Here is a 17,968-nt window from a genome sequence, read left to right as displayed (position 1 = left end):
CACCGCTGATCTCTAGTGATGGATAGGCGGCATTCTCAGTGATGTCACCGCTGATCTCTAGTGATGGATAGGAGGCATTCTCAGTGATGTCACCGCTGATCTCTGGTGATGGATAGGTGGCATTCTCAGTGATGTCACCTCTGATCTCTGGTGATGGATAGGAGGCATTCTCAGTGATGTCACCGCTGATCTCTGGTGATGGATAGGCGGCATTCTCAGTGATGTCACCGCTGATCTCTGGTGATGGATAGGAGGCATTCTCAGTGATGTCACCGCTGATCTCTGGTGATGGATAGGCGGCATTCTCAGTGATGTCACCGCTGATCTCTGGTGATGGATAGGAGGCATTCTCAGTGATGTCACCGCTGATCTCTAGTGATGGATAGGAGGCATTCTCAGTGATGTCACCGCTGATCTCTAGTGATGGATAGGAGACATTCTCAGTGATGTCACCGCTGATCTCTAGTGATGGATAGGAGGCATTCTCAGTGATGTCACCTCTGATCTCTGGTGATGGATAGGAGGCATTCTCAGTGATGTCACCGCTGATCTCTGGTGATGGATAGGCGGCATTCTCAGTGATGTCACCGCTGATCTCTGGTGATGGATAGGAGGCATTCTCAGTGATGTCACCGCTGATCTCTGGTGATGGATAGGAGGCATTCTCAGTGATGTCACCGCTCATCTCTGGTGATGGATAGGAGGCATTCTCAGTGATGTCACTGCTGATCTCTGGTGATGGATAGGAGGCATTCTCAGTGATGTCACCTCTGATCTCTGGTGATGGATAGGAGGCATTCTCAGTGATGTCACCGCTGATCTCTGGTGATGGATAGGCGGCATTCTCAGTGATGTCACCGCTGATCTCTGGTGATGGATAGGAGGCATTCTCAGTGATGTCACCTCTGATCTCTAGTGATGGATAGGCGGCATTCTCAGTGATGTCACCGCTGATCTCTGGTGATGGATAGGAGGCATTCTCAGTGATGTCACCTCTGATCTCTGGTGATGGATAGGAGGCATTCTCAGTGATGTCACCTCTGATCTCTGGTGATGGATAGGCGGCATTCTCAGTGATGTCACCTCTGATCTCTGGTGATGGATAGGAGGCATTCTCAGTGATGTCACTGCTGATCTCTGGTGATGGATAGGAGGCATTCTCAGTGATGTCACCTCTGATCTCTGGTGATGGATAGGAGGCATTCTCAGTGATGTCACCGCTGATCTCTGGTGATGGATAGGAGGCATTCTCAGTGATGTCACTGCTGATCTCTGGTGATGGATAGGAGGCATTCTCAGTGATGTCACCTCTGATCTCTGGTGATGGATAGGATGCATTCTCAGTGATGTCACCGCTGATCTCTGGTGATGGATAGGATGCATTCTCAGTGATGTCACCTCTGGTGATGGGTAGGTGGCATTCTCAGTGATGTCACCGCTGATCTCTGGTGATGGATAGGCAGCATTCTCAGTGATGTCACCGCTGATCTCTAGTGATGGATAGGCGGCATTCTCAGTGATGTCACCGCTGATCTCTAGTGATGGATAGGAGGCATTCTCAGTGATGTCACCGCTGATCTCTAGTGATGGATAGGAGGCATTCTCAGTGATGTCACCGCTGATCTCTAGTGATGGATAGGAGGCATTCTCAGTGATGTCACCTCTGGTGATGGATAGGTGGCATTCTCAGTGATGTCACCTCTGATCTCTGGTGATGGATAGGCGGCATTCTCAGTGATGTCACCTCTGATCTCTGGTGATGGATAGGAGGCATTCTCAGTGATGTCACCGCTGATCTCTAGTGATGGATAGACGGCATTCTCAGTGATGTCACCGCTGATCTCTAGTGATGGATAGGAGGCATTCTCAGTGATGTCACCGCTGATCTCTAGTGATGGATAGGCGGCATTCTCAGTGATGTCACCTCTGATCTCTAGTGATGGATAGGAGGCATTCTCAGTGATGTCACCTCTGATCTCTGGTGATGGATAGGCGGCATTCTCAGTGATGTCACCGCTGATCTCTGGTGATGGATAGGCGGCATTCTCAGTGATGTCACCTCTGATCTCTGGTGATGGATAGGCGGCATTCTCAGTGATGTCACCTCTGATCTCTGGTGATGGATAGGAGGCATTCTCAGTGATGTCACCTCTGATCTCTGGTGATGGATAGGTGGCATTCTCAGTGATGTCACCTCTGATCTCTGGTGATGGATAGGAGGCATTCTCAGTGATGTCACCTCTGATCTCTGGTGATGGATAGGTGGCATTCTCAGTGATGTCACCTCTGATCTCTGGTGATGGATAGGAGGCATTCTCAGTGATGTCACCTCTGATCTCTGGTGATGGATAGGAGGCATTCTCAGTGATGTCACCTCTGATCTCTGGTGATGGATAGGAGGCATTCTCAGTGATGTCACCTCTGATCTCTGGTGATGGATAGGAGGCATTCTCAGTGATGTCACCTCTGATCTCTGGTGATGGATAGGTGGCATTCTCAGTGATGTCACCTCTGATCTCTGGTGATGGATAGGAGGCATTCTCAGTGATGTCACCTCTGGTGATGGATAGGAGGCATTCTCAGTGATGTCACCTCTGATCTCTGGTGATGGATAGGCGGCATTCTCAGTGATGTCACCTCTGATCTCTGGTGATGGATAGGCGGCATTCTCAGTGATGTCACCGCTGATCTCTAGTGATGGATAGGCGGCATTCTCAGTGATGTCACCACTGATCTCTAGTGATGGATAGGAGGCATTCTCAGTGATGTCACCTCTGATCTCTGGTGATGGATAGGAGGCATTCTCAGTGATGTCACCGCTGATCTCTAGTGATGGATAGGCGGCATTCTCAGTGATGTCACCGCTGATCTCTAGTGATGGATAGGCGGCATTCTCAGTGATGTCACCTCTGATCTCTGGTGATGGATAGGAGGCATTCTCAGTGATGTCACCTCTGGTGATGGATAGGAGGCATTCTCAGTGATGTCACCTCTGATCTCTGGTGATGGATAGGCGGCATTCTCAGTGATGTCACCTCTGATCTCTGGTGATGGATAGGAGGCATTCTCAGTGATGTCACCGCTGATCTCTAGTGATGGATAGGCGGCATTCTCAGTGATGTCACCTCTGATCTCTGGTGATGGATAGGAGGCATTCTCAGTGATGTCACCTCTGGTGATGGATAGGCGGCATTCTCAGTGTCACCTCTGATCTCTGGTGATGGATAGGCGGCATTCTCAGTGATGTCACCTCTGATCTCTGGTGATGGATAGGTGGCATTCTCAGTGATGTCACCGCTGATCTCTGGTGATGGATAGGCGGCTTTCTCAGTGATGTCACCTCTGATCTCTGGTGATGGATAGGCGGCATTCTCAGTGATGTCACCTCTGATCTCTGGTGATGGATAGGCGGCATTCTCAGTGATGTCACCGCTGATCTCTAGTGATGGGTAGGAGGCATTCTCAGTGATGTCACCTCTGATCTCTGGTGATGGATAGGCGGCATTCTCAGTGATGTCACCGCTGATCTCTAGTGATGGATAGGCGGCATTCTCAGTGATGTCACCTCTGATCTCTGGTGATGGATAGGCGGCATTCTCAGTGATGTCACCTCTGATCTCTGGTGATGGATAGGTGGCATTCTCAGTGATGTCACCGCTGATCTCTGGTGATGGATAGGCGGCATTCTCAGTGATGTCACCACTGATCTCTGGTGATGGATAGGCGGCATTCTCAGTGATGTCACCTCTGATCTCTGGTGATGGATAGGCGGCATTCTCAGTGATGTCACCGCTGATCTCTAGTGATGGGTAGGAGGCATTCTCAGTGATGTCACCTCTGATCTCTGGTGATGGATAGGCGGCATTCTCAGTGATGTCACCGCTGATCTCTAGTGATGGATAGGCGGCATTCTCAGTGATGTCACCTCTGATCTCTGGTGATGGATAGGCGGCATTCTCAGTGATGTCACCTCTGATCTCTGGTGATGGATAGGCGGCATTCTCAGTGATGTCACCGCTGATCTCTAGTGATGGATAGGCGGCATTCTCAGTGATGTCACCTCTGATCTCTAGTGATGGATAGGCGGCATTCTCAGTGATGTCACCGCTGATCTCTGGTGATGGATAGGCGGCATTCTCAGTGATGTCACCGCTGATCTCTAGTGATGGATAGGCGGCATTCTCAGTGATGTCACCACTGATCTCTGGTGATGGATAGGCGGCATTCTCAGTGATGTCACCGCTGATCTCTGGTGATGGATAGGCGGCATTCTCAGTGATGTCACCGCTGATCTCTGGTGATGGATAGGCGGCATTCTCAGTGATGTCACCTCTGATATCTGGTGATGGATAGGCGGCATTCTCAGTGATGTCACTGCTGATCTCTAGTGATGGATAGGAGGCATTCTCAGTGATGTCACCGCTGATCTCTGGTGATGGATAGGAGGCATTCTCAGTGATGTCACCACTGATCTCTAGTGATGGATAGGAGGCATTCTCAGTGATGTCACCTCTGATCTCTGGTGATGGATAGGAGGCATTCTCAGTGATGTCACCTCTGATCTCTGGTGATGGATAGGAGGCATTCTCAGTGATGTCACCGCTGATCTCTAGTGATGGATAGGCGGCATTCTCAGTGATGTCACCTCTGATCTCTGGTGATGGATAGGCGGCATTCTCAGTGATGTCACCGCTGATCTCTAGTGATGGATAGGCGGCATTCTCAGTGATGTCACCTCTGATCTCTAGTGATGGATAGGCGGCATTCTCAGTGATGTCACCGCTGATCTCTGGTGATGGATAGGCGGCATTCTCAGTGATGTCACCGCTGATCTCTAGTGATGGATAGGCGGCATTCTCAGTGATGTCACCTCTGATCTCTAGTGATGGATAGGCGGCATTCTCAGTGATGTCACCGCTGATCTCTGGTGATGGATAGGCGGCATTCTCAGTGATGTCACCGCTGATCTCTAGTGATGGATAGGCGGCATTCTCAGTGATGTCACCACTGATCTCTGGTGATGGATAGGCGGCATTCTCAGTGATGTCACCGCTGATCTCTGGTGATGGATAGGCGGCATTCTCAGTGATGTCACCGCTGATCTCTGGTGATGGATAGGAGGCATTCTCAGTGATGTCACCGCTGATCTCTGGTGATGGATAGGCGGCATTCTCAGTGATGTCACCTCTGATATCTGGTGATGGATAGGCGGCATTCTCAGTGATGTCACCTCTGATCTCTGGTGATGGATAGGAGGCATTCTCAGTGATGTTACCTCTGATCTCTGGTGATGATAGGAGGCATTCTCAGTGATATCACCGCTGATCTCTAGTGATGGATAGGAGGCATTCTCAGTGATGTCACCTCTGATCTCTGGTGATGGATAGGAGGCATTCTCAGTGATGTCACCGCTGATCTCTGGTGATGGATAGGCGGCATTCTCAGTGATATCACCGCTGATCTCTAGTGATGGATAGGAGGCATTCTCAGTGATGTCACCTCTGATCTCTGGTGATGGATAGGAGGCATTCTCAGTGATGTCACCGCTGATCTCTAGTGATGGATAGGAGGCATTCTCAGTGATGTCACCTCTGATCTCTAGTGATGGATAGGCGGCATTCTCAGTGATATCACCGCTGATCTCTAGTGATGGATAGGAGGCATTCTCAGTGATGTCACCGCTGATCTCTGGTGATGGATAGGCGGCATTCTCAGTGATATCACCGCTGATCTCTAGTGATGGATAGGAGGCATTCTCAGTGATGTCACCTCTGATCTCTGGTGATGGATAGGCGGCATTCTCAGTGATGTCACCGCTGATCTCTGGTGATGGATAGGCGGCATTCTCAGTGATGTCACCTCTGATCTCTAGTGATGGATAGGCGGCATTCTCAGTGATGTCACCTCTGATCTCTGGTGATGGATAGGGGGCATTCTCAGTGATGTCACCGCTGATCTCTAGTGATGGATAGGCGGCATTCTCAGTGATGTCACCTCTGATCTGTAGTGATGGATAGGAGGCATTCTCAGTGATGTCACCTCTGATCTCTAGTGATGGATAGGAGGCATTCTCAGTGATGTCACCGCTGATCTCTGGTGATGGATAGGCGGCATTCTCAGTGATGTCACCTCTGATCTCTAGTGATGGATAGGAGGCATTCTCAGTGATGTCACCGCTGATCTCTAGTGATGGATAGGCGGCATTCTCAGTGATGTCACCTCTGATCTCTAGTGATGGATAGGCGGCATTCTCAGTGATGTCACCGCTGATCTCTGGTGATGGATAGGCGGCATTCTCAGTGATGTCACCTCTGATCTCTGGTGATGGATAGGAGGCATTCTCAGTGATGTCACCGCTGATCTCTGGTGATGGATAGGCGGCATTCTCAGTGATGTCTCCTCTGATCTCTAGTGATGGATAGGAGGCATTCTCAGTGATGTCACCGCTGATCTCTGGTGATGGATAGGAGGCATTCTCAGTGATGTCACCGCTGATCTCTAGTGATGGATAGGCGGCATTCTCAGTGATGTCACCGCTAATCTCTAGTGATGGATAGGAGGCATTCTCAGTGATGTCACCGCTGATCTCTGGTGATGGATAGGCGGCATTCTCAGTGATGTCTCCTCTGATCTCTAGTGATGGATAGGAGGCATTCTCAGTGATGTCACCTCTGATCTCTAGTGATGGATAGGAGGCATTCTCAGTGATGTCACCGCTGATCTCTGGTGATGGATAGGCGGCATTCTCAGTGATGTCACCTCTGATCTCTGGTGATGGATAGGAGGCATTCTCAGTGATGTCACCTCTGATCTCTGGTGATGGATAGGAGGCATTCTCAGTGATGTCACCGCTGATCTCTAGTGATGGATAGGCGGCATTCTCAGTGATGTCACCGCTAATCTCTAGTGATGGATAGGAGGCATTCTCAGTGATGTCACCGCTGATCTCTGGTGATGGATAGGCGGCATTCTCAGTGATGTCTCCTCTGATCTCTAGTGATGGATAGGAGGCATTCTCAGTGATGTCACCGCTGATCTCTGGTGATGGATAGGAGGCATTCTCAGTGATGTCACCGCTGATCTCTAGTGATGGATAGGAGGCATTCTCAGTGATGTCACCGCTGATCTCTGGTGATGGATAGGCGGCATTCTCAGTGATGTCACCGCTGATCTCTGGTGATGGATAGGCGGCATTCTCAGTGATGTCACCGCTGATCTCTGGTGATGGATAGGCGGCATTCTCAGTGATGTCACCGCTGATCTCTAGTGATGGATAGGAGGCATTCTCAGTGATGTCACCTCTGATCTCTGGTGATGGATAGGAGGCATTCTCAGTGATGTCACCGCTGATCTCTGGTGATGGATAGGCGGCATTCTCAGTGATGTCACCGCTGATCTCTGGTGATGGATAGGCGGCATTCTCAGTGATGTCACCGCTGATCTCTAGTGATGGATAGGAGGCATTCTCAGTGATGTCACCGCTGATCTCTGGTGATGGATAGGAGGCATTCTCAGTGATGTCACCGCTGATCTCTAGTGATGGATAGGCGGCATTCTCAGTGATGTCACCGCTAATCTCTAGTGATGGATAGGAGGCATTCTCAGTGATGTCACCTCTGATCTCTGGTGATGGATAGGCGGCATTCTCAGTGATGTCTCCTCTGATCTCTAGTGATGGATAGGAGGCATTCTCAGTGATGTCACCTCTGATCTCTGGTGAGGGATAGGAGGCATTCTCAGTGATGTCACCGCTGATCTCTAGTGATGGATAGGAGGCATTCTCAGTGATGTCACCGCTGATCTCTGGTGATGGATAGGCGGCATTCTCAGTGATGTCACCGCTGATCTCTAGTGATGGATAGGAGGCATTCTCAGTGATGTCACCTCTGATCTCTGGTGATGGATAGGAGGCATTCTCAGTGATGTCACCGCTGATCTCTAGTGATGGATAGGAGGCATTCTCAGTGATGTCACCTCTGATCTCTGATGATGGATAGGCGGCATTCTCAGTGATGTCACCTCTGATCTCTAGTGATGGATAGGAGGCATTCTCAGTGATGTCACCGCTGATCTCTAGTGATGGATAGGCGGCATTCTCAGTGATGTCACCGCTGATCTCTGATGATGGATAGGCGGCACTCTCAGTGATGTCACCGCTGATCTCTAGTGATGGATAGGCGGCATTCTCAGTGATGTCACCGCTGATCTCTGGTGATGGATAGGAGACATTCTCAGTGATGTCACCGCTGATCTCTGGTGATGGATAGGAGACATTCTCAGTGATGTCTCCTCTGATCTCTAGTGATGGATAGGAGGCATTCTCAGTGATGTCTCCTCTGATCTCTAGTGATGGATAGGAGGCATTCTCAGTGATGTCACCTCTGATCTCTAGTGATGGATAGGAGGCATTCTCAGTGATGTCTCCTCTGATCTCTAGTGATGGATAGGAGGCATTCTCAGTGATGTCACCGCTGATCTCTGGTGATGGATAGGCGGCATTCTCAGTGATGTCTCCTCTGATCTCTAGTGATGGATAGGAGGCATTCTCAGTGATGTCACTGCTGATCTCTAGTGATGGATAGGAGGCATTCTCAGTGATGTCACCTCTGATCTCTGGTGATGGATAGGCGGCATTCTCAGTGATGTCTCCTCTGATCTCTGGTGATGGATAGGCGGCATTCTCAGTGATGTCACCTCTGATCTCTAGTGATGGATAGGAGGCATTCTCAGTGATGTCACCGCTGATCTCTAGTGATGGATAGGCGGCATTCTCAGTGATGTCACCGCTGATCTCTAGTGATGGATAGGCGGCATTCTCAGTGATGTCACCGCTGATCTCTGGTGATGGATAGGAGGCATTCTCAGTGATGTCACCGCTGATCTCTGATGATGGATAGGCGGCATTCTCAGTGATGTCACCGCTGATCTCTAGTGATGGATAGGAGGCATTCTCAGTGATGTCACCGCTGATCTCTAGTGATGGATAGGCGGCATTCTCAGTGATGTCACCGCTGATCTCTGGTGATGGATAGGAGGCATTCTCAGTGATGTCACCGCTGATCTCTGATGATGGATAGGCGGCATTCTCAGTGATGTCACCGCTGATCTCTAGTGATGGATAGGCGGCATTCTCAGTGATGTCACCGCTGATCTCTGGTGATGGATAGGAGACATTCTCAGTGATGTCACCGCTGATCTCTGGTGATGGATAGGAGACATTCTCAGTGATGTCACCGCTGATCTCTGGTGATGGATAGGAGACATTCTCAGTGATGTCACCTCTGATCTCTGGTGATGGATAGGCGGCATTCTCAGTGATGTCACTGCTGATCTCTAGTGATGGATAGGAGGCATTCTCAGTGATGTCACCGCTGATCTCTAGTGATGGATAGGCGGCATTCTCAGTGATGTCTCCTCTGATCTCTAGTGATGGATAGGAGGCATTCTCAGTGATGTCTCCTCTGATCTCTAGTGATGGATAGGAGGCATTCTCAGTGATGTCACTGCTGATCTCTGGTGATGGATAGGCGGCATTCTCAGTGATGTCACCGCTGATCTCTAGTGATGGATAGGAGGCATTCTCAGTGATGTCACCTCTGATCTCTAGTGATGGATAGGAGGCATTCTCAGTGATGTCACCGCTGATCTCTAGTGATGGATAGGAGGCATTCTCAGTGATGTCACCGCTGATCTCTAGTCATGATGGATAGGAGGCATTCTCAGTGATGTCACCGCTGATCTCTAGTGATGGATAGGCGGCATTCTCAGTGATGTCACCGCTGATCTCTAGTCATGATGGATAGGAGGCATTCTCAGTGATGTCACCTCTGATCTCTAGTGATGGATAGGCGGCATTCTCAGTGATGTCACCGCTGATCTCTAGTCATGATGGATAGGAGGCATTCTCAGTGATGTCACCGCTGATCTCTAGTGATGGATAGGCGGCATTCTCAGTGATGTCACCGCTGATCTCTAGTGATGGATAGGCGGCATTCTCAGTGATGTCACCTCTGATCTCTAGTGATGGATAGGCGGCATTCTCAGTGATGTCTCCTCTGATCTCTAGTGATGGATAGGCGGCATTCTCAGTGATGTCACCGCTGATCTCTGGTGATGGATAGGCGGCATTCTCAGTGATGTCACCGCTGATCTCTGGTGATGGATAGGCGGCATTCTCAGTGATGTCACCGCTGATCTCTGGTGATGGATAGGAGGCATTCTCAGTGATGTCACCGCTGATCTCTAGTGATGGATAGGAGGCATTCTCAGTGATGTCACCGCTGATCTCTGGTGATGGATAGGAGGCATTCTCAGTGATGTCACCGCTGATCTCTAGTGATGGATAGGCGGCATTCTCAGTGATGTCACCGCTGATCTCTAGTGATGGATAGGCGGCATTCTCAGTGATGTCACCTCTGATCTCTAGTGATGGACAGGCGGCATTCTCAGTGATGTCACCACTGATCTCTAGTGATGGATAGGAGGCATTCTCAGTGATGTCACCGCTGATCTCTAGTGATGGATAGGAGGCATTCTCAGTGATGTCACCGCTGATCTCTAGTGATGGATAGGCGGCATTCTCAGTGATGTCACCTCTGATCTCTAGTGATGGACAGGCGGCATTCTCAGTGATGTCACCTCTGATCTCTGGTGATGGATAGGAGGCATTCTCAGTGATGTCACCGCTGATCTCTAGTGATGGATAGGAGGCATTCTCAGTGATGTCACCGCTGATCTCTAGTGATGGATAGGCGGCATTCTCAGTGATGTCACCTCTGATCTCTAGTGATGGACAGGCGGCATTCTCAGTGATGTCACCACTGATCTCTAGTGATGGATAGGAGGCATTCTCAGTGATGTCACCGCTGATCTCTAGTGATGGATAGGAGGCATTCTCAGTGATGTCACCGCTGATCTCTAGTGATGGATAGGAGGCATTCTCAGTGATGTCACCGCTGATCTCTAGTGATGGATAGGAGGCATTCTCAGTGATGTCACCGCTGATCTCTAGTGATGGATAGGCGGCATTCTCAGTGATGTCACCGCTGATCTCTGGTGATGGATAGGAGGCATTCTCAGTGATGTCACCTCTGATCTCTAGTGATGGATAGGCGGCATTCTCAGTGATGTCACCTCTGATCTCTAGTGATGGATAGGAGGCATTCTCAGTGATGTCACCACTGATCTCTAGTGATGGATAGGAGGCATTCTCAGTGATGTCACCGCTGATCTCTAGTGATGGATAGGCGGCATTCTCAGTGATGTCACCGCTGATCTCTAGTGATGGATAGGAGGCATTCTCAGTGATGTCACCGCTGATCTCTAGTGATGGATAGGCGGCATTCTCAGTGATGTCACCGCTGATCTCTAGTGATGGATAGGAGGCATTCTCAGTGATGTCACCGCTGATCTCTAGTGATGGATAGGAGGCATTCTCAGTGATGTCACCGCTGATCTCTGGTGATGGATGGATCTCCTGCTGTGATGAATGATTCTTGTTTTCTCCTTTGCAGACAAGGAATCTACCTCAGAGGCAGGTCCGTTACTGGTGCCACCGCTGGATGGATCTGGCCACCCTGCCCACGCTTCAGACACCATCCCACCTGCCTCTCCAGTGCCCACCCCATCCGGTGCCACAGACGTTCCCTGTGCAGATGTCACCTGCAGCGGCGACTTCCATCCAGGCGGCAGTGGGCATACGGGTGACATGTCCGATGCGTTCAGATCTGCAGTCACTGATGACCTCCCCGGAGCAGAGTCTTCAGATTCTCCATCATCTGCTGCTGATCGGGGCTTGGGGCCCACGCTGACCTCTGCTGCTGATCGGGGCTTGGGGCTCACGCTGACCTCTGCTGCTGATCGGGGCTTGGGGCCCACGCTGACCTCTGCTGCTGATCGGGGCTTGGGGCCTACGCTGACCTCTGCTGCTGATCGGGGCTTGGGGCCCACGCTGACCTCTGCTGCTGATCGGGGCTTGGGGCCCACGCTGACCTCTGCTGCTGATCGGGGCTTGGGGCCCACGCTGACCTCTGCTGCTGATCGGGGCTTGGGGCCCACGCTGACCTCTGCTGCTGATCGGGGCTTGGGGCCCACGCTGACCTCTGCTGCTGATCGGGGCTTGGGGCCCACGCTGACCTCTGCTGCTGATCGGGGCTTGGGGCCCACGCTGACCTCCGATGCTGGCTCAGCGGCTTATGAGGAATCTGAGCGAAGGCCTCATCCTATGGCCGCGCTTCCTCCTTCCACATCGTCCCCAGTGGAAGGTGGAGAAGTGACGCCGGCCCCTTGTGCCATCACTGAAGACATGATGGAATTGGACACACAAGTGATTCCTGATCTTGATGGCTGCAGATCTGAGGGGATCCTCACTATCCAGGGTCCGGAGTGCCAAAACCTGTCCTGTACCAACCTCCCCCCTAATCCCGAGAGGTCTGAAGACGCGTGCAGTGTGACCGCGCAAGACTGCCCGAAGCCAGTGGCCGCCTCCGGCCAGGATGGGGAGGACGGCGGCCATGATGGGGAGGACGGGTGCTTCTCCCTGGCCTCCGCTTTGAAAGAACTGCATAAGTTGGTGGTCCTCAGCGGTCAGCGGGCCGGAGGGGAGGATGGCGCTCATCGCTCTGGGGCCGATTGTAGTGAATTGAATCAAGACCTTCATCAGGAATCTGAGCAGAACGGCTGGAGCGGCCGAGTCGCTGAGCGTAACGTGGCCGATATCCCCGGAGACTGTTCTAGTGACTGCATGGAGTCTGTAGGTAGATCTGCTCCTGATCAGCCCCTGCCTGACGCTGTGCTGAACCATGGGGCGATCGCTGGGGCCGCGAGTATCTCCGGAGACTCAGCGGCAGGGTATGAGCGGCATCCAGGACTAAGCGCTGACCCTGAGGGGGTGGTCTGTGAACGGAGCCCCTCTATGCACCCTATAGATCCGCCCTCTGCGGTGGAGCACATTGTGGCCGCGGGGTTCACCAGGCAGGATGCCCTTGTAGCCCTGGAAAGAGCTGACGGGGACGTGGAGCTGGCGCTGCTCGCTTTACTCGCCAAGAACATTGTAGTGCCCACATAAGCGAGTGCAGCTGTGCCACCTCCGCAGGCCGTTGTAGGAGATCTCCGCTCCTGGCAGCCACCGAAGGACAGGACCCGCTCGCTGGGGTCTGCAGCCTTGTCTCTGCGGCGGTCGCCCTGAATGTCGTCCTGTGGGCGAGATCCCGACAGGACTGTCTGTAGCCATGAAAGCAGCCGAAATCAGGACCCCTGCTGGTGCAACGCCCGAGCTGTAGGGGGCAGTCTACAGAAACCCCAGAGCCATAATGATGCGTTTTCTATCAGTTTCCCGGAGCGCCGTCTCCTCCGCCCACTCACAACAAAGTAAAAAGTTTTATGTTTACACCATGGTTTGGTTATTTGTTTCCTTTTTTTTTGCTGTGGTCACATCCAAAGCTGCAGCCACAATCGCGTTTGATTACGCCCGTCGGGACCGTAAGACTGTAGTGCATTGTGGGAGCTCGGTGAGGTCATGTGTCTGCTTACAAGCGGCGGCAGAATATTAAACGCAGCTCTGGATGTGACTGGAGGAAAAGCTTTAATGCAGCTCCAGTCAAGGTGAGGAAAGTCACTGAATGATGCATGAGTCAGCTCTGCCCGGTCACGTGCGGGGTGGTGCCACCATCACGGGAATACATAAGAGAAATATCTGCATGAGGCGGCTGTATCCACCGACGGCGACCATCCCGCTCCAGAAAACCGCCTCTGTTCCTCCTCCGCTGCAGTGAAATCTGAGCTATTGCTTTCTGTTGTCACCCTCTGAACAGGAGCCTGCCGATCTCCTGCCGCACAGGATGCTTGTCTCGTAGGCCGTCGTTACATCGTCTTTGATGAGATCGCAGCTGCCTGCAGATGTCACACAAGGTGTGGGAAAGACTAATTGCAACACGAAGTAAAGAGGGGGAGGAAGCCCAAACACTAGGGAAAGGGGGAGTGGAGACCCCAAGGCAGATCTAATATCACCCTATTGACCCTATATAGGTTCCACACCAATCGCCGAGCAGGACCCTAAACCCTGTATATCCCTAGAGCTAGGCCCTAGATAGGGAGGAGTGAGCACTGGTCAGGCCCCACTACAAACTAAAGACAACAAGGTAGACAAGCAAAGGGGATTAACTTAGCTTGAGCAGACACCAGAGGAGTAACACCAACTGTCCTCCAAGGGCACCAGAGAAGAAGCCAGAAACAGCTAGTGCTCCAAGCATGCACAACAGAACATAGAAGTATCACCGGCAATTGCCTGGAGCAAACAGAGTTTTTAACTCCCATGCAAGAGTGTGTCAATCAGCAGTAGGAGGGAGGTCGCCGCTGGGTCATGAAGAAGGATTAAGAAGGTGTCTGCAATGCCAAGCGCAGTGACATTCTACAGCCAGACCCAGAGCGACTATTACACCTGACACACCCGTGACAGCAAGGCTGCTGGTCCCACCAGACGCCCCGACTGACCCCATTATTAATTTGCCTTTCCGGCTGCCGCCAACATCAGTCATGTGATGCATCAGACACTGCTTCGTGGTAGAAGTCGTGATGCAGATGTGAAGAGACTTAGAAGAGCAGCCACTTATCCATTCATTAGGTAATGCCTGTAAAATAGGTGGGTGCCACCTCTGAGCCCCTCATCGCTCCACAGAAGATGCTGACAAGGACAGCCGAGTGAGAGGAGTGGGCAGCACCAGGGTCATAGACTTGAGTGGAACAGCAGGGCCATCTGCCACTCCGTCCCGCTCCTCCCGGGTGTTGGGAAGTAAAGGCAACCGGTCCATTCTCTGGTGGGAACGTCTGCCACTCTGCTGGGAAGATGTATCCTGCCTCCTAGTCAATACAAAGGCTGAGAAACCCCGACTATAAGTATGAAGAGTGGGAACTGAACCCTGAGGAGCCCCGACTACAAGAGAGAAGAGACGACCCAGAACTGAGCCCAGAGACCCAGAACTGAGCCCAGAGACGACCCAGAACTGAGCCCAGAGACGACCCAGAACTGAGCCCAGAGAAGACCCAGAACTGAGCCCAGAGACTACCCAGAACTGAGCCGAGAGGTAAGAGACAACGCAGAACTGAGCCCAGAGAAGACCCAGAACTGAGCCCAGAGACGACCCAGAACTGAGCCCAGAGACGACCCAGAACTGAGCCGAGAGGTAAGAGACAACGCAGAACTGAGTCCTGAGAAGACCCAGAACTGAGCCCAGAGAAGACCCAGAACTGAGCCCAGAGAAGACCCAGAACTGAGCCCAGAGAAGACTCAGAGCTGAGCCCAGAGAAGACTCAGAACTGAGCCCAGAGACGACCCAGAACTGAGCCCAGAGAAGACCCAGAACTGAGCCCAGAGACTACCCAGAACTGAGCCGAGAGGTAAGAGACAACGCAGAACTGAGCCCAGAGACGACCCAGAACTGAGCCCAGAGACGACCCAGAACTGAGCCCAGAGACGACCCAGAACTGAGCCGAGAGGTAAGAGACAACGCAGAACTGAGCCCAGAGAAGACTCAGAACTGAGCCCAGAGACTACCCAGAACTGAGCCGAGAGGTAAGAGACAACCCAGAACTGAGCCCAGAGAAGACCCAGAACTGAGCCCAGAGAAGACCCAAACTGAGCCCAGAGACGACCCAGAACTAAGCCCAGAGACGACCCAGAACTGAGCCGAGAGGTAAGAGACGACCCAGAACTGAGCCCAGAGACGACCCAGAACTGAGCCCAGAGACGACCCAGAACTGAGCCCAGAGAAGACCCAGAACTGAGCCCAGAGAAGACCCAAACTGAGCCCAGAGACGACCCAGAACTAAGCCCAGAGACGACCCAGAACTGAGCCGAGAGGTAAGAGACGACCCAGAACTGAGCCCAGAGACGACCCAGAACTGAGCCCAGAGAAGACCCAGAACTGAGCCCAGAGAAGACCCAAACTGAGCCCAGAGACGACCCAGAACTAAGCCCAGAGACGACCCAGAACTGAGCCGAGAGGTAAGAGACGACCCAGAACTGAGCCCAGAGACGACCCAGAACTGAGCCCAGAGACGACCCAGAACTGAGCCCAGAGAAGACCCAGAACTGAGCCCAGAGAAGACCCAAACTGAGCCCAGAGACGACCCAGAACTAAGCCCAGAGACGACCCAGAACTGAGCCGAGAGGTAAGAGACGACCCAGAACTGAGCCCAGAGACGACCCAGAACTGAGCCGAGAGGTAAGAGACGACCCAGAACTGAACACTGAGAAGCCCCCAAATGCAAAAAAGAAAAGAAGAGGGAGAATTGAGCCCTGAGGAGCCCCGACCACAAGAGGGAAGAAAAGGCTCAGACCTGAGCCCTGAGGAGCCTCGGCCACAAGAGGGAAGAAAAGGCTCAGACCTGAGCCCTGAGGAGCCTCGGCCACAAGAGGGAAGAAAAGACCCAGACCTGAGCCCTGAGGAGCGTCGGCCACAAGAGGGAAGAAAAGACCCAGAACTGAGCCCTGAGGAGCCCCGGCCACAAGAGGGAAGAAAAGACCCAGACCTGAGCCCCGACTGCAAGAGGGAAGAGAAGACCCAGACCTGAGCCCTGAGGAGCGTCGGCCACAAGAGGGAAGAAAAGACCCAGACCTGAGCCCTGAGGAGCCCCGGCCACAAGAGGGAAGAGAAGACCTAGAACTGAACGCTCAGGAGCCCCTAACTGCAAGAGAGAAAAGAAGGGGGAGAACTGAGCCCTGAGGGGCCCCGACCACAAGAGGGAAGAGAAGACCCAGAACTGAGCCCTGAGAAGCCCCGACCGCAAGAGGGAAGAGAAGACCCAGAACTGAGCCCTGATGAGCCTCGACCACAAGAGGGAAGAGAAGACCCAGAACTGAGCCCTGAGAGGCCCCGACCACAAGAGGGAAGAGAAGACCCAGAACTGAGCCCTGAGGGGCCCCGACCACAAAAGGGAAGAGAAAACCCAGAACTGAGCCCTGAGAAGCCCCGACCGCAAGAGGGAAGAGAAGGAAGAACTGAGCCCTGAGGAGCCCCGACCTCGAGAGAAGGGCAAGAACTGAACCCGGAGGAGCCCAACCGCAAGAGGGAAGAGAAGGAAGAACTGAGCCCTGAGGAGCCCCGACCTTGAGTGAAGAGAAGGGCAAGAACTGAACCTGGAGGAGCCCAACCGCAAGAGGGAAGAGAAGGGAGCGAGAACTGAGCCCTCAGGAACCATGTCTCCAAGAGGTAAGAGAAGACCCAGAACTGAGCCCTGGCCGCAAGAGGGAAGAGTGAGAACTGAGCTCCGAGGAGCCTCGACCACAAGAGGGAAGAGATGACCCAGAACTGAGCCCTGAGGAGCCTCGACCACAAGAGTGAAGAGAAGACCCAGAACTGAGCCCTGGCCGCAAGAGGGAAGAGTGAGAACTGAGCTCCGAGGAGCCTCGACCACAAGAGGGAAGAGATGACCCAGAACTGAGCCCTGAGGAGCCTCGACCACAAGAGTGAAGAGAAGACCCAGAACTGAGCCCTGGCCGCAAGAGGGAAGAGTGAGAACTGAGCTCCGAGGAGCCTCGACCACAAGAGGGAAGAGATGACCCAGAACTGAGCCCTGAGGAGCCTCGACCACAAGAGTGAAGAGAAGACCCAGAACTGAGCCCTGAGGAGCCTCGACCACAAGAGGGAAGAGATGACCCAGAACTGAGCCCTGAGGAGCCTCGACCACAAGAGGGAAGAGATGACCCAGAACTGAGCCCTGAGGAGCCTCGACCACAAGAGGGAAGAGATGACCCAGAACTGAGCCCTAACGAGCCTCGACGACAATAGGGAAGAGATGACCCAGAACTGAGCCCTGACGAGCCTCGACCACAATAGGGAAGAGATGACCCACAACTGAGCCCTGACGAGCCTCGACCACAAGAGGGAAGAGATGACCCAGAACTGAGCCCTGACGAGCCTCGACCAGAAGAGGGAAGAGCAAAAAGTTAGCCCTGAGTAATTCCGACCAA

The 17,968-nt window shown here is 52.7% G+C and overlaps 1 protein-coding gene across 2 annotated transcripts in view; it reads left to right on the top strand.

Moving 5' to 3' along the window:
• LOC141172172 (protein DDI1 homolog 2) overlaps window positions 1-13,387 on the top strand; it is a 29,968-nt gene extending 16,581 nt beyond the window's left edge. Inside the window, exon 9 of one of the 2 annotated variants that reach the window (XM_073656088.1) lies at window positions 11,514-13,387. In XM_073656088.1, the coding sequence (XP_073512189.1) occupies window positions 11,514-13,066 (1,553 nt within the window). In that variant the 3' untranslated portion in view covers window positions 13,067-13,387. The remainder of the gene's footprint in view (window positions 1-11,513) is intronic. The other variant, XM_073656089.1, reaches the window with a different exon arrangement.
• Window positions 13,388-17,968: the final 4,581 nt, after the last annotated feature.

This window comes from Phyllobates terribilis, unplaced genomic scaffold, assembly GCF_046119375.1.
Source record: "Phyllobates terribilis strain yellow unplaced genomic scaffold, ASM4611937v1 Scaffold_12__6_contigs__length_324123572, whole genome shotgun sequence".
NCBI lineage: Eukaryota > Metazoa > Chordata > Amphibia > Anura > Dendrobatidae > Phyllobates > Phyllobates terribilis.
This window is presented reverse-complemented; position numbering and strand designations above follow the sequence as displayed.